The 17188-nt window shown below is 38.6% G+C and overlaps 2 protein-coding genes across 2 annotated transcripts; one reads left to right on the top strand and one right to left on the bottom strand.

The window, feature by feature from the left end:
* Positions 1 to 9824: 9824 nt before the first annotated feature.
* Positions 9825 to 10271, bottom strand: LOC138883476 (uncharacterized). Its single transcript, XM_070164165.1, has 2 exons — positions 10000 to 10271; positions 9825 to 9906 (listed from the first exon to the last, which is right to left on the bottom strand). The coding sequence occupies exons 1-2, from the start codon at positions 10269 to 10271 to the stop codon at positions 9825 to 9827; spliced, it is 354 nt and encodes a 117-aa protein (XP_070020266.1).
* Positions 10272 to 14596: 4325 nt separating this feature from the next.
* Positions 14597 to 16953, top strand: LOC138883475 (uncharacterized). Its single transcript, XM_070164164.1, has 2 exons — positions 14597 to 14781; positions 16314 to 16953. Exons 1-2 carry the CDS (start codon positions 14597 to 14599, stop codon positions 16951 to 16953), a joined length of 825 nt encoding a protein of 274 aa, XP_070020265.1.
* Positions 16954 to 17188: the final 235 nt, after the last annotated feature.

Below are 17188 nucleotides of genomic sequence, written 5' to 3'. Positions count from 1 at the left end.
ATACATGCAGAACAACCGCACCTTACAAAAGGAAAAACAGGCCCAAAAAAGGCAAAGATGAACAAAAAAAAGAGTACTAAAGTTGCAACAACTTTTCTCTCGGTGTCATCACCGCCGTTCTCCCCATCATTGTCTTCAGGGAACACCTCCTCAACATTAGCGTCCTTGCCAACCTCCGGTGTGCAGAGTCGTAGCCGTAATTGACACGAGCCTCGCGTGCCTTCGCCCGAGCTTCTTCAAAATCAGCCTCGAAAACACTGCCTGCCTCCCATAAACCCTTGTATATGTCTCGTTGGGCCTCGGCAAGGACCTACATCTCATGCAAGTGACGAGGAACAATGGCGGAAGCATATTCAACTTGAGCCAGCAATTGCGCCTTCTCGGCCTCGAGGGTCGCAACCTGGTCTCCCAAGTTTGAAGCTTCCCAGTCAATTTCGCGTATGCGCTCTTCGAGCCTCGCCTCTCTCAGTGTGGTTGTTGCCCTCTCAGACTCGTGCTTAGATTTGAGGATGTGGATAGTGTCCTCCAGTGCGATGCTCTCTCCAAAGCTGACGCCTGAACATTCTCGTGATTTTCTAGCTCGGCCACTTTTCTCTCCAGCTTGGCTAACTTCCCCATCCATTCTGCACTCAAAGCTTCAACTCTGGCAGCATTCTGATCGAGTTCAGCTTGCGGTGATAGCACCTTCGCCTGAAGATGCTCGCACTCCACAGCGACCCCCTTTCCCAACTCAAGCTCTTCGTCCTTGGGACGGAGCAACTCCTCGAGCTCACTACATCTGTGAATGGACTACATCAGCTCCTGATCCCTTTCTCCAACTCCTCCCAAAGGGATTGGGTGCTAGTACCCACCCTGAGCCGCTCATGCATCTCACGACATTTGTTGCGATACCACCGATACTTTTCGAGCATCATCAAAAAAATCTTGGCCTAAGTTTCGGCCCTGCAAGCACTCTCGATCTCTATCATGTAAGACTGAAAGCAGAGAAAAGAGTCGATAAAGGCCAAAGCCACAAAAAAGGGGGAGGAACAAACAAGGAAAAGAAACTTTCCCTTAGGCCGATCACACCACACCACATGACAATTCAGTATCATTGACGTCCTGAAGAGCTCCACTTTCTGCGGCAGAGCATAAAAGGTCGAACTACGGCACAAAATCCACCATGTCCCGTAGAAGATTGAGGTCCGACGGAATTTCGAGTCTTTGGGAAGGACCTCCCGCTTTTACCAAAGTTCAGGTAAAGCCCTCCTCGAACATCCTAACATCGTCAGGATCAAGGTCGGATTCAGACTCGTGATCGATGCATTTCCCTCTCTTTTCGGCCGAAGAAGAAGTACGGTTCAGTCGGGATGATGAAGGGCCGCCCAAGACAACAACGACAGCCTCGGGACTCCATCTCTCCACCACGTCAGTCTGTTGGCTGCTAACAACAGGCGTAGCCTCTGCGGCCGGGTTAGCAGCACTGTTAATTTCGGGCACTGCCAAGGAAATGTTGCCCCTTGAAGATGTTTTGGCTTAAGGAACCACTTCCAACGCCACCCGTCGTCTCTTCGATGGGGCCTCTCCACTACTAGTACAGGAAGACCTGTCCATTAAACGGGCGGTAGAAACCAGATTCTCAGGTTGAAGAATAGCCCCCGTGCACACGGCTCTGGCCGCAGGTGCAGATTGGATAGTGGATCTCGATGCAGGCCGGGCAAGGGGCGCCGACTGACAGAATGCGAGCGGAGGAGCCCTCATCCTTCGAGCTCTCCTTGTCAACAAAGAAAGACGATCATATAATGACAAGATCAAACCGTAAGGCAAATAAAAATAAAAAACTATAGCGGGCCGCCTCACCAGTGAGAGGCTTATGCCCATATTTCTCGTAGAAGGACGCCCCCTCATGAATACCTATTGTATGGGAAGAATTGCGTTCACCCACTCGCGGATGTGGTCAACTAGTGAGGGTGGTAGTATCTCGGCTGCAAAAACAAAAACAAGTCCTTAGCAATATCACCTAGAGAAGAACGATCGACGACCGTCTTGAGAGGAATCGCAAAATAAACAAAGGACTCAGGGAACCCTGCCGAGTCCGCCACAAGGTACTCTGTCCGCACATAAAAATAGCTTTCCTAGAAGCGACGATTAGCCTTATCGTCCATCTTCACCACCAAACTCTTAGTTCCTTGATGGCTATTGTGGATCAATGTGCCCCAAAGAAATTGAGGGGCAAAGATATGAAGCATATGCCCCAAAGTAATCCCTCGACCGGCGAGCTTTGCATAGTTGATGAGCATGAGGAAAAGCTTGTATGCGTACGGTGAGAGCTGAGCCGAGCACACTTCATAGAAGTGGCAGAAGTCTATCACTAGAGAGGGGAGAGGAAGCGTATATCCGACAACAAAAGGATACGCGTAAATGCGCAGTACCCCGGGCGGTGCAAATGTACAATGTCTGTCCCCGCCGCCGGTACCATTTCCATATGATTTGGAATTTCCCACTTAGCCTTGAGCGTCGTAATCGCCGCTTCATCCATGGTAGAAGGGATATGTTCCGCTTCGTCTCTGGTAGGGCTGTTAAAGTCAGTCCATAATTTCCCCGGACGGTAGTATCTCAGCCACTGTAGGAAATCCTTCATCTTCCGTCACCTCCATTCCCTCTCCAAGAAAGGATACGTCATTTTCCGGCACCAGAGCTTCGACAAATTGTCATCCGGGAAGAAGTACCAGCCATTTGTCTAGCTTTATCGGAATAAACAAGAGTGACGAAGGAATAGAGAGGTCAGTCACGTCAAATTCTGACAAAAGCAGGAGTGTGAAATGCTGAAGAAGGTGGAAGTTTGCAAAATTCCTCAAGTAAATCAAAAATCTTAATAATTGAATGGTAGGTTCCCCCTATTTATAGGAACACAAATGCCCTGAGCGGGAAACCTGAGAGGCGCCAATCAAAAAGCTGAAAGGGCACAGGAAACGATACAGTGCCTGGGAAACGTGCATCATAATGATGCATAACGGGCATTCATGGTACCCTAAATCGACGTAACGATCTATCTTCGAACTGACGTAGCGGTCCGATAAAGTCCTTAAAACATCACATCGTTACCTCTCCATAAGGACCTCTTCCTTGCATAATGACCAGATTTCTCCTAACTCTTGAATCCACAGGGTCCGCCCATTGAGCTTGCCAAAAGGCGACCCCAACGGGCGGATGGACTAACTGTATGGATCAAAATCTGATCACCAGATGGTTATCATTAAAGGGGACGGAAAGAGGTTGGACCAGCCATGGTCGTGCCCATGAGGCGTAATGGCAACTAGTATTGTGGTCACTGCCGAGATCAAGCCATCAGAAAGCTTATTGTGGTCACTGCCGAGATCAAGCCATCAGAAAGCTTACATCGCAGAACAAGTATAATGTTTGGGCAAGTAATGAAAAAAACAGTCATGAGAAAGCACACCGGTCAAAAACCATTGGATAAAAGGGAAAATTGTTAATATATATATAGAGGATCAGGAGATCATTAAAGGGGGGATCTGAACCCAGATCTGATGACAATATTTATAGCCATCATTATGGAATCAACAAGAGGAGATCTCTTCGTCATCAACAACTTTCTCTTTTCTCCTTCTATGCTTTTACGATTATGGTGAAAATATATCATAGATGTAAGCTTATCATTTACATTTGATGTATGATAATAATCTTAAGAAATATTATACGAACTTATTTTTCTTCGATTTTTGCATTCAATATGTTTGGATCTAGAGTTAATTATGTTTGACTAAGATTTACCTACTATCTCTCTATTAATTAATTTAACCAAAGGGTTTAACACTTTTTTAATAAAACACTTACGAATTCGAAATAGTCAAGATCGAAAATGATTACTAAATAATGAGAAAGGAGCCAAAAAAGGGAAAATCACGCGTGCCCTTTCAAGAAATCTTCCAAACTATGGGTGCAGGTGGGACAATACATTGGAGTCCGGAACCTAAATATTATTTTTTTGGACTCAAATTATCTTAATAGGTGTTTTAAAAAAAATACATTTCTATATATAGCGTACAAAAACAAGACGCTATACATTAACGGTAACGTCTTCCGTTAAGGTATATCGTCTTTTATTCATACGCTATATGGTCTGACGATTTGACTGCCACATATAGCGTCTTGTTATTGTACGCTATATATAGTGTTTTCTTTTCATACGTTATACCCCAATTTAAATACTGCCCTTCGTCTTCTTCCCCAACCACCCTTTCCCCCATTTTTTTTAAAACCCCATTCTGGTCCCCCCCCCCCATTATTAAAAAAAATATGTGGGCCCCTCCCATCACACAAAAGGTTAAGAACGCAGGTCTCATATCATAGTAGAGCATTATATTGTTGTGGTTTAACTCCTTCGTCTTCAAATTTTCACACAAAACACCCACTACATCGAGGTATTTTGATTTATTTTATGTCCAAACTTGTATAATAATGTATATCACTGGCTATTGAATGTGTTTTCATGTCGTTTTGTGTTTTATTTGCGAAACTAGTATGTTATATTTATCCGAACTTAGATATTAGTGTTCTAAAAAAATGTAAAATTGAGATTTAATTTTTTTATGTTAATATCCGAATTTAGATATTAGTGCTTCCATGTCGTTTTGTGTTTTATTTGCGAAACTAGTATGTTATATGTATTTTTGTTAATGTTATGTGATTAAAATGTATTTGTTGTTTATATTTAGTTTATTTATTAGCGTAGTAAAATGTAGAAACTTTTAGCGTAGTAAACTGTATAGTATTTTAGCGTAGAATCCTTGTAGTTTAAGTATTTCTTATAATGGTAGATTGTTATATATACTTTGTACAATTAAATACTCATAATTATAAAACAAACACACACAAAATTATCAAAAAATTGAATTTGACACACATAAATATTCATGATAAGTTGGTGCTACTGGGCCTCAAATATCGAGCCTAGAACCCAATTGTTATATATACTTTGCACAATTAAATACTCAAAATTATAAAACAAACACACACAAAATTATCAAAAAATTGAATTTGACACACATAAATATTCATGATAGTTTGGTGCTACTGGGCCTCAAATATCGAGCCTCGAACCCAATTGTTATATATACTTTGTACAATTAAATACTTAAAATTATAAAACAAACACACACAAAATTATCAAAAAATTGAATTTGACACACATAAATATTCATGATAGTTTGGTACTACTGGGCCTCAAATATCGAGCATGGAACCCAATTGTTATATATACTTTGTACAATTAAATACTCAAAATTATAAAACAAACACACACAAAATTATCAAAAAATTGAATTTGACACACATAAATATTCATGATAGTTTGGTGCTACTGGGCCTCAAATATCGAGCCTCGAACCCAATTGTTATATATACTTTGTACAATTAAATACTTAAAATTATAAAACAAACACACACAAAATTATCAAAAAATTGAATTTGACACACATAAATATTCATGATAGTTTGGTGCTACTGGGCCTCAAATATCGAGCATGGAACCCAATTGTTATATATACTTTGTACAATTAAATACTCAAAATTATAAAACAAACACACACAAAATTATCAAAAAATTGAATTTGACACACATAAATATTCATGATAGTTTGGTGCTACTGGACCTCAAATATCGAGCCTGGAACCCAATTGTTATATATACTTTGTACAATTAAATACTCAAAATTATAAAACAAACACACACAAAATTATCAAAAAATTGAATTTGACACACATAAATATTCATGATAAGTTGGTACTACTGGGCCTCAAATATCGAGCCTGGAACCCAATTGTTATATACAATTTGTACAATTAAATAATAAACATACAATTAATGTTGCTTAATTTACAGTGGACGACATGGACGCGCCTATACATCCCGACCCTTACTCTCGTGAGCTATTAGTGCTTCAAGGCGATCATAGGTCCGCCCATATATGGGAGGGAGAGTTACTTTCCCAGACTCTCCACGCTAGGAGAGTGGACGACCTGTGGGATTTTCTGAGGCACAGAGTTCTCCACGTTCGTGTAGTCCATCGCCTCTAGGCCACGGGATTCTATAGGATTGTTGAGATCGGGCGGATACAGGTTGACTAGGCTTTGATCACGGCGTTGATTGAGCGGTGGCGACCAGAGACACACACTTTTTACCTGCCCATTGGCGAGGCTACCATCACGCTGCAGAACGTTGAGGTTTTATATGGCCTGCCCGTTGATGGCATGCCCGTTTCACTGCCTATTTCTATGAGATTTATGTCGCGTGATGCTTATTTGTACATGTTGCATCAGCTCAAGGGTTTTAGGCCACAGGACGAGACTGCATCGTCGGGTACTTCGGCAGTTTGGCCGCTCGCAGTATATACCAAGGGGGCCTATATGGGAGCCTACACATTATCAGAGGGATGATCGTTGCAGGGCGGACGACGCATTTAAGGCATGGTTAGCGGTGCAGATCCATATTTGGGACCATCGAGATCAGATGATTCCGCCCCCACCTACACATATCCAGGAGGTTGATCTTCAGAGGTATATGTCCTGGTACCGGCACGTCACCCGAATTTTTATTGGGAACCCTATTCATCAGGCTGGCGGTCGGTACGTTCCATACGCCGGGCGACACGAGGCCCTGGTATGTTTTCTATTATTATTCATTATATAACTGTATTTTAGTGCAATATACGTAGTTTATATTTTATACATTGTGCAGGCTATTGGACTACACACAGTCTATCAGATGGGACTGCAGATGCAGGATTATGTCGGCGATCCTGCGGACGCCTTGCATGATTATAACCATCGATTTGTAGAGTTGGCTGCCCAGACACTGCAGCGAGCCCGGGAGGATCAGTGTTTGGCACACATGCCTGATTATGTGGAGCTAGAGCAGTATGAGTGAGGCCCTGGTATGGCACGAGGTGGTGGTGGCTGATGAGGTGGAGGTGCCCGACGAGGTGGTGGTGCCCGACGAAGCGGGAGTGTCGGATGATGTGCTGGTGGGCGGAGAGGAGGTGGTCCCCAGCAAGGGGGCGTTGAGGCCCCTACTGATTATGTTGCTGTCGATCTGCCGGGTGGCTTACATGAGGTGGACATGCCGTCATACAGCCTTGGGATGGATCTCACTCTAGGGACTTCGCAGGTGAGGCACACACCTTTCTGGAGTGGATTGGGATACACACTTTCTAGACCCGTCTACTGTTGCTGAGAAGCGGCCGACCCGAGATTTACATAGTGGGCGTCAGCTGAGTTATGGTTCATCATCACGTTCGCAGGTATGGTTTTCATAGTATTGAATTAGAATTTGTCTTTATTTTCCATAACTTTGTTAATTTCCTTTTTAAGGCTGAACGCGATGGTGACATGGCTTTGACAGATGATTACATTCAGGAGCCCGACGAGATAGTGGTACGACAATTCAAATTGTTTTGACTTATTATATACTTTGTTATTCTAAGCTTTTTATTCTTATGTAGGTTCTACTGGACTGATGGCCCCTTCTTCTGATCCTGTCAGCACCACTGATGATCATGCAGCGGCGCATCCGGCTATAAGGAGGTGACTTGATGATGACGATCCCGATAGCGTACCCAGGCGGGATGCGATGTGCCTCAGGCCAGCGGCTGCGTTAAAGGACACTGGATGTGGGACACATTGATTTTATTCTTTTTTTTGTATTATATGTAAATAATATTTTTGTATATACATTAACAACAACTTTTATATATTATGTGCATTACTATTTCTCCGTTAATTAGCTAGTTTCGTACTACAACACAAACACAAGTCGTAAAGAAGTAAAATTCCATTACAATGACTGAAAATAAAGTTCATTACAACTAATTAGCTTAATACTACAACACGAACACAAACATAGCAACTTAACATAAAAAAATGCTTCAGTACAACTAATAAAAATGCACGACAACACATATAAAGATAAATTGATACACTAAACACATACATTTAGTCACTGCCGCCCATTATTCTCTGTTCCAACTACTTAAATTGTTCTAACAACTTATTTTTTTCTTCTTCTACCTCTTTAAGTTTCACTTTCAACTCCACAACCTCTTTTTTAAGTTGTTTTTCACGTTCCCACTATTTTAAACACAAATCATTAAGATCGTTCAACAATCCTTTGTAGTATTCCTGATGACAAGGTTCATCAATCCATACCTCAAAATCGCAAATAGGTTCGCCGGAAACCTTATAAAACTTGTTCAAACATTCACAGAAGCGGCGTCCGGCTGCACCATTGTCCCAACAACTTTGCATCTGGCATTGTTTTCCGCACTTGCACCTTGGGACATAAATAGGCTGAGACATTTTTCTGTTAAAAAAATTGCTTTTCAAGGAAGATTTGCTATTAGTTATTTTTGAGCGAAGAAAATATGTAGAATGAGCTCGTTATTTATAGGCAAGACAACACACATAACGTAGTAATTAACCGCACTATATATAGATATAACGTAATATTTAACCCAGCTATGCCTTGCATGTTAAATGTTCTGACGGGTACGAATCCGACGGGTACGAAATAGCTTTATGTCAGATCGACAAGACAACACACACACATAACGTAGTATTTAACCGCGCTATATATAGATATAACGTAGTATTTACCTGCGCTATACTTTGCGTTTTATATGTTCTAACGGGTACGAAACAACTTTGTGTCAGTTGGGCAGCTTTTTCAGATCGACAAGACAACACACAATCATAAATTAATCAGATTTATGAAAGTTCAATGTTGTTTCAAGTTCTTCCGAATATATAATTTTTTTTATTATCATTAAAAAACTGAAATGGAGAAATTCAACTCATAATTAACAAACATAATTTTATTTTATAAATCTTACAACATAAACAAAACAACTAAATATTACAACACAAACTCATTGATAGTTAGTCACAATAGAAGAACACCCACCCCGAGCTTGATTACTGTTGCCACCCAAAGGACATTTTCGACGGTCGTGTCCTGTTTGCGAGCATATACCACATCTGCACGCATAAACGGTATCACTAACATCCATTTGGTTCTGTATACGCGTTCTCTTCTTCACCTGTATTCGACGCAAATAGGACTTGTTACACACCATTTTAAATAGTTCAAGCGGCCAATAATGCTTAGCACCCACTGGCTGCAATTGCCCACTATATGTGTTTAGGTACTTCGCAACACTATATTGTTGATCAACATAGTTGGTTACACCTAAACCAACATGTTGAAAACACTTGATGGCATGTGAGCAAGGCATGTGGTAGATGGACCATTTCCCACAAGAGCATAACCTTGTAAATTCATTTATAGTATGTACATTATTACCCCGATTTTGATGGATAGCGGTGCGAACTTCAAAAACATTTCTTTCGTTATCATACTGCAAAAATGAATGCCAATGCGCTCGACGTCTGTATTTCTCAAATCTCTGCATCGGCATTGACATAAATTCAACGCCCCTTTCCATCAATGACGTTGCAGCTGTAGACCTTTCAACAAACCTCTCCGCCATCTGCTTAAACGACATTCGCACCATGGCTGTGACAGGTAATCCTCTTGCCGACTTTAATAACCCGTTGAAAGACTCTGACACATTTGTAGTCAGAGTTCCCCATCGTCTGCCACCATCCGCATGCAAAGTCCACTTTTCAGGGTCATATCGCATTAACCAACGATAGGCTACCTCGTCTTTTTGCCTGATATATTCCATATGCCTCCGGAATTTATGTTGTTGGTGGTCTGTTGCTGTCATCCACATCAAATCATGTAGATCCTTATTGGGATATGCCTTCTAGAAATTGGCTTTAAGGTACCTAACACAGTAACGATGGTAGGCATAAGGTTCTTGCCATGTAGGCAAGTTCTCCACAGAACTTAATATACCACCGTGTCAATCAGATATTAGACAAATACCGGAACGCTGTTTGACAACGTGCTCTTTCAAGTGGTTCAAAAATAGCGTCCACGTCTCTTGGCTTTCAGTGGCACAAATAGCAAAAGCTAGAGAAAATATTTGTCCATTAGCATCTACTGCCACAGCTATCAACAACTTGATATCGTACTTTCTATAGACATGAGTGTCGTCTATGAATATTACGGGCCGACAATGCGAAAAACCATCAATTGCTGGTTTAAACGCCCTGAACACATAATTGAATGTATATTCTGGTTTACCTGGAATCTGCTTAAGCTTCCATTCAACAACCTTCCCGGGGTTAAACTGCTGCAGTGCATCCATGTACCTAGGCAGATCTGCAAATGACTTATCCTAGTTACCATAGACTATTTCAAACGCTCGTTTGTACCCGAGATATGCCTTTCTTTTAGTAATGGTAGCCATGTTCCTGGTGGACTGCTGTAATGCACTCTTTGATTTTATACCTTATGGACGCTTCGATGTGTGGAATAAGAACAATAGAAATCAAGTCAATATCTAAGTTGAAGTGATTCCCGTTGAATGTGTCCATTTTGCATGTGTGGGTGAGAATGTATTTACCCACTTTCCACAGACCTGTCTTCTTCTTGCTCGCACGCAACATCCAATGACATGGCCAAAACCATCTGCAACAAACAACCTTGTATATAACCATACTTGACTCCTATACGGTCATCTCACGACACTCTTTTACCTTGTGCATTTTTCAAGCCCTACTTAGGCGTGCTTTATCAGGAAAAAGCATGCCCTTTGCTAGCACCGTTGGTCTAGACTCATCCCACATTACTGTCCGAATTTCATCAAAATTCCTTGTGAGAGCTTCCACATCCGGTATGCTTGGCAAGTTATCAAGGTAAAAAATCTCCTTTGAATGAAACGACACTTGGGACTCGTACACTCTTCGTCTAGAGGGGTGGAGAATACTCTCTCGTCAAATCATGCCCTTCCTTCTCATCCTCCTCATCACCATCCTCACGAAGAAAGGGTGTCTCATCTCCAGATTCATCAGCATTGTTGTCGTAATCACTGTTCTCTTCCTCACTCTGTGCATCTGCTAGATCCCGATTTAATACGTCGTCTTCGGGCAATTGAGTGAGTATATTTGGTTCAACTTGCTCGTTTTCACTGCACAATCAACAAAATAATAAGATGCTGAATTTAATAAATACTTTCCATATAGTTGTATCACTTCACTTATAAGTCGTAATGTGATGAAATTCCATGATGGACATTTTCATTTAGGTGATGGCTCCCGGATGGACCACCATGATCTAACACACCAAAACTATGCTTGGGTTCAAAATTTATAAAATTCATATCCGGCCTGTACCCCCTGTTAAATATATGAGCGTTAATACAAATTCAATACAACAAAAATGTACATCGTAACACAAAGGAAAATTGAAGCTTACCACTCATCTTATGAATTATGTAAAGCAGGCGGGGATAAGTTTAAATCAAGGAAAACTCTTTCATCCGGAACCTGTCCGGAAAAAACTCCTCCAAAATAGCCACCCAACGACTGGGGGTTATCCGGAACCTGTCCGGCAACCTCATTGTTTGGAATGTCTTCGACCTTGACGTACATATCCAACATATTTATTACAAGATATTCCCGGTATTCATCCGGAGTCCTCAGAAAATCCCTCAAAGTTTTATCATCGTAGATGTTTAACTCCGAGTAAAAAGCAGCCCCTTGCGGAGTGACGGAATACGGATATCTTCCGGTTATTTTAAGTAACATTGAACGTTTTCTCACACCCATTTTTTTGCATAACAACGATATCAATTTATCGTACTCTAATGTAAGTGGTAATTTAACATGACCCTGTGGAGATAAACTATACCTCACAGAGTTATTCTCCATCACAACCTCACTCCCCAATATAATGAAACTCTTATTCTACGCTCTTCAGACATTATGAAAAAATGCTTCAGAATTTAACAACAAGAAAAAATTAAACGGGAGTTAGAATTTTATGTGAACGAATTTTCCTAAAATCCTAACCACTTTATATAGGAAATGGCTAGCCCGGGATATGGAAATTTTTTATCGTATAGCGTTCTTTAAATAAACGCTATACACATTTAAATTATTGTGTTGTCAGTTCACTTATTAGTGGGTCCATATTCAGGGTATATCGTTTTTTTGGGCGTTATATGTATAGCGTATGAATAAAAGACGCTATACCTTAACGGTAGACGTTACCGTTAATGTGTAGCGTCTTGTTTTTGCAAGCTATATATAGAAATGTATTTTTTTAAACACTTATTAAGGTAATTTGAGTCCAAAAAAATAATATTTAGGTTCCGGACTCCAATACATTGTAAGGATCAGCTGACCATTTCGAGCATCAACAATTAGCATCATCTAATTGTACGACTCATTTGTATGTCTTCCTACATACGTCGTCGAGGAGGGAGAAGTCGTTTTAATTGGTGTATGGAACCTTTTTCCATATATTTCAGAGGATTTTATATATATGGGAAAAGGTTCCATACACCAATTAAAACGACTTCTCCCTCCTCGAGTATATATATATATATTAGATGTTGAATTCCTTTAGTATTTTCGCATTTTTTATATTTTGAATCTCTTTGATGAAAATCATGCTTCTATCACTACTTCAAAGACAAGGGCTTAAGTTAATTGACAAGAGGAAGTTGCTCAGATGGTCAACACCTTTCACCTACAAATCTTACGGTCGTGGGTTTGAGTCATCAAATGAGCAATAACTCCAATAAAGAGAGATCAAAAATGAAAAAAAGAAGAAGAAATTTACATGCATTTTCCCCTCTATCAAATGACAAGCTATCGATTGGAAACAATCTTTCTATCCTCACAATGTTGCATTCTCAAGAAGAATACCTTTAACCTCTAGTTACAAAAAAACATATTGTTTTCTTAGTAATTCGTTCGGAAAAGAATAACATATTTTTAACTTTAAAAATAATTTAACTTGAACTTTTTACTTTAATCTCAATAAAAAATTTACAACGTAAACATTTTAATATATTTAAAATCATAAAATTTAAAAATTTGTATTTCTTTTAAATTTTATATTGAATCAAAAGGTATAGAAGCTTCTAATAGGGCGGATGGAGAAAATAAACTAGGGAAAAGGGCCAAATATATCCCTCTACTTTCAGATACTGTCTATATTTAATCTTCGTTATACTATCGAGACACATTTACCCTTACCGTTATACTATCGGGCCAAATTTATCTCTACAATCATCAAAGTTTAAAAAATTACCCCTCATTCTGTCAGGTGACCTAGAATCTTCCAAATCATTTTAGTTAAGTTACTGATTCTTCTTCTTGGTCCATTATTTTGAAATGATTGGCATTTATCTGCTTTCTGAATTGGAAAAAAAATAAGAGAAAAAAATATTAAACAATACAATCGTTAATAAACAAAGTATAGTAAATTAAAAAATCTAAATTAGGTAGCTTGTCGAAATTCTAAAAGTATTTATACCATCCCAATTTTAATGAATTCGTTGCACCAAATATATGGAGACTTTGCAAGTATTGGTGATTGAAGTTAAAGTTTATCGGAGACTTTACATTGTCGAATTCAACTTTGCTTTAATCAATGCATGCACATTGTGCACTCTTAAATTAGTCGATCAAACTCTATACTAACCAGACGATATAAAATATATTTTAATATATATGTACGTACATGATGATCAGCTGCATATAATACACAATAAATAGACCCACTGAATTCTACAGTGTGTATATGGTTGAAAAATAAATGAAATTTTAAACCAACTCCAAACTCATTATTACAAGAAGAGAAGTTGGTGCATTGTAATTAAAAATATTTATGAATAATTTGTATAGTCTAGTAACTTTAGAATTCACATTAATAGTAATTCCTGCAAATAATGGCAAGAAGAACAATAAATGATTTAATTAAAAGAAATTTGGGAGATTTTGAATTACTTAACCGATAAAGGGGTAATTTTTAAATGTTTACTAATAATAAGGGTACATTTGGCCAGATATTATAATAGTAACGATAAATTTGATAGAATAATATAATAAAAATTAAATATAGACAATACTCAAGAATAAGGGGGTATATTTGGCCCTTTTCCCAATAAACTATATCTCGTGAGAACACATTTGCGGTGTCAAGTTCGAAGACACACTAATCACAAGTCTACATCACCTAGAAAAAACAGCTACGTAAATGAAAAGAAGAAGAAAAATTCTAAAAGAATTCTTTTTATTTTTTTTCTTAAAAGTTAAAGTAAACTAAGACCGGGCACATGGAGTAGTCTAACGTTTAGCATAGCAGGTCATTCCAGTAGCTACGTGCAACGTGTCCAGCTTTTTCTACCGCCGCAGCACCAACTACGAACTTTCGTTCTTTCACATGTCGCGCGCTCTCTCTCTCTCTCTCTCTCTCTCTCTCTCTCTCCCTCCTGTTCGGTTACCTACATCAATCAAAACTCTGTCGCCAGCTGTCTCCTTCACGCGTACAAACTTCTATAAATTCACAGCTCCTAACCATCAATTTCCCATCACAAAAAACCCTACCTTTCTCATTCTCCATTTCTGAAGCAAATTAAGTTCTTTCTACCTTCAAGTTCTTCTTTCAAATCTAGCAGCAATGGCACAAAGCAGCATTCTCAAGGCTTTCTTCGTTGCATTCGTTGTTGTTGTTTTCTCTGCGGCGGCATCGGCTCAGGAGTTGGCTCCAGCACCGTCACCTGATGCCGGAGCGGCATTCTCTCTGCCGCAATCCGGTGCTTTGGTGGCTACTTCTCTCCTTGTCTCCATTGCTGCTCTCTTGAGGCACTAAATGTTGATCTATTTATGATTATGTTCGTCGATTTTGCGAGATTTATTATATAGAGAGACAGAGTGATTGATTTGTTAGTGATTTAGGAACTTTATTTATTATCGGCTTCGATATGTATTGATATTATTCTTTTTCCAGTATATATATATATATATATATATATATATATATATATATATATATATATATATAATAAAATTACAGTTTATAATTAAAGTTTGATTCATTGTTGCAATGTCCATATTTCTTCCTCATGTGTCTCTGGTGTTAATTCAGTAACATTACTGTTCTAGAAGGGTGTGGTAATTGTTTACTTAAATAAATGGAGTATGATTATGCCCAAAAATTACAGTTATAATTAATCGAATCAGTGGAGAAGCAAATATTAGGATTTTGAGCTGACAATTTCTTTCTCAAGAACAAGAGAGAAAGCTAATGCTCATTTCGTCAAAGCTTCATTCGTTGGGAAAATGAATTTTAAACATTTGCATTTGAATGGTCAAAATATTAAATTGATCATGACTCATGAAAGCAGCTTTTGTTCTTTATGGCTAATTTTTTAGTTTGTAATTTTTCACTTAATGGTAATTTTAGTTTTACTTGATTGGTTTTGTAACTTATAGTAGTAAGTATTTTTATTGAATATTCTAAGGAAATAAGAACAAGGAAATTCAGATTTCTCTTTTTACCGTTTGGCCATAATTTTTTCTTATTTACTTTTTCGGAAATTTTCATTTTTTTCGGAATCATGTTTGGCGACATAAATTTCAAATTTCACTTAGAATTTGAATTTAGGAATTTTTCAAAAATTTGAAAAACTTCAAAATGCTATTTTTCAAAATATTCATTGCGAATTACTCACAAAAATTCAAAAATAACTATAAATTATATTCATATCTGTTATGAATAGAATTCTATTTAGAGTGAATGTCTATCTTGTAGATAGTTTTACTTTGTGGCTAAGTCATTTTTCCCCTATAAATAGAGGTATCTTACCCCATTGTAAATCATCCCAAAATCAATAAGAATTTTCTCTCCCTACTTTTCTCTGCAATGTTATACTTCTACTTTTATTGTTTTATTTCACGTTATCAGCACGAAACTCTACCGTCTCAAGAAACTCTTTGAGAATATTAAGGTATAACTTTTCTCCTCTTTTTAACTATGACTGACACTATGAAAAGAAAGTTCGTTGCCCTTGAAATTCGGGCAAGAACTATATGACATGAGTGTTAGATGCTGAAATCCATTTAGATGCAATGGGTCTTGGAGACGCCATTAAAGACAAAACTAAAGCATCCACCCAAGACTTTGATAAGACCTTGATTTTCTTGCGCCATCACATTGATGAAGGGCTGAAAATAAAATATCTCATCGTCAAAGATCCACTTGTTTTGTGGAATAGCTTAAAGGAAAGATATGACAACTTAAAGTTGGTCACTCTTCCACAAGCACGATATGATTAGGCTCATCTGAGGCTCCAAGACTTTAAGTCTGTTTTTGAATATAATTCTGCGATGTTCAGAATTACTTCTAAATTGAAACTCTGTGGAGATACTATCACTGACTATGATATGCTTGAAAAAACGTTTACAACGTTTCATGCCTCCAATATGGTCCTGCAACAACAGTACAGAGAGAAAAGTTTCAAGAAGTACTATGAGCTGATTTCTCTTCTCCTTGTGGTTGAGCGAAACAATGACTTGCTCATGAGAAATCACGAAAATCGACCCACTGGGTCTACACCATTGCCTGAAGTGGATGAGGTGTACTCCCATTATGCTAAGCATGGAAAAGGCCGTGACTCTATTCGTGGTTGTGGTCGTGGCCTTAGACAAGGAAGAAATTTTCCTGGTGTTAATCACCCCCCAAAGAAAAATAACCACCAAAAGTGGAAAGGGAAATATGAGAAGCCAAAGGCAAATGGTTCAGAAATCGAATGTTATCGTTGCGATGGAAAAGAGCATTGGACAAATATTTATCGTGTACCAAAACATTTGGTTGAGCTTTATCAAGCATCTCTAAAGAATAAAGGCCCTCAAGTCAATTTTGTCTCTGACAATGATTTTGATATCACCCACTTGGATGTGGCAGACTTCTTTGAGAGCCCTGATGAAAAAATAGACCACTTGATCGGTGATGGATCCGTGGTTAAAGATGATTGAGTAGTTCAATTTTTTATTTTTATTTTGGCTATTCATTGTAGTTAGTGAATGAACATCATGTAATTATAGTTCTTTACATGAGTAGTAGTCATTAATATCAGTTAGTATTATTTGGTTTATGAAATACTGTTAGTTCGTTTTGATTAAATATAGTTCTAGTATTTGTTTTAAAGAAATCAAAAATAATAGTTCATGTTTTGGTGCATAACATGTTGTCACCTTTCTCTAATTGCAT

This window comes from Nicotiana sylvestris, chromosome 12 (genome assembly GCF_000393655.2).
Source record: "Nicotiana sylvestris chromosome 12, ASM39365v2, whole genome shotgun sequence".
Taxonomy (NCBI): Eukaryota; Viridiplantae; Streptophyta; class Magnoliopsida; order Solanales; family Solanaceae; genus Nicotiana; species Nicotiana sylvestris.
The sequence above is the reverse complement of the archived record's forward strand: the minus strand, read 5'-3'. Positions and strand labels throughout refer to the sequence as shown.

Excerpts from the sequence above, each read along its gene's own strand:
- LOC138883476 (XM_070164165.1), bottom strand. The coding sequence starts at position 10,271 with ATGGATGCACTGCAGCAGTTTAACCCCGGGAAGGTTGTTGAATGGAAG. Across the intron at positions 9,907-9,999 it reads GCCACTGAAAGCCAAGAGAC|TTCTGTGGAGAACTTGCCTA; the intron begins GTGGACGCTATT and ends TGGTATATTAAG.
- LOC138883475 (XM_070164164.1), top strand. The coding sequence starts at position 14,597 with ATGGCACAAAGCAGCATTCTCAAGGCTTTCTTCGTTGCATTCGTTGTT. Across the intron at positions 14,782-16,313 it reads TCCATTGCTGCTCTCTTGAG|AATTACTTCTAAATTGAAAC; the intron begins GCACTAAATGTT and ends TGCGATGTTCAG.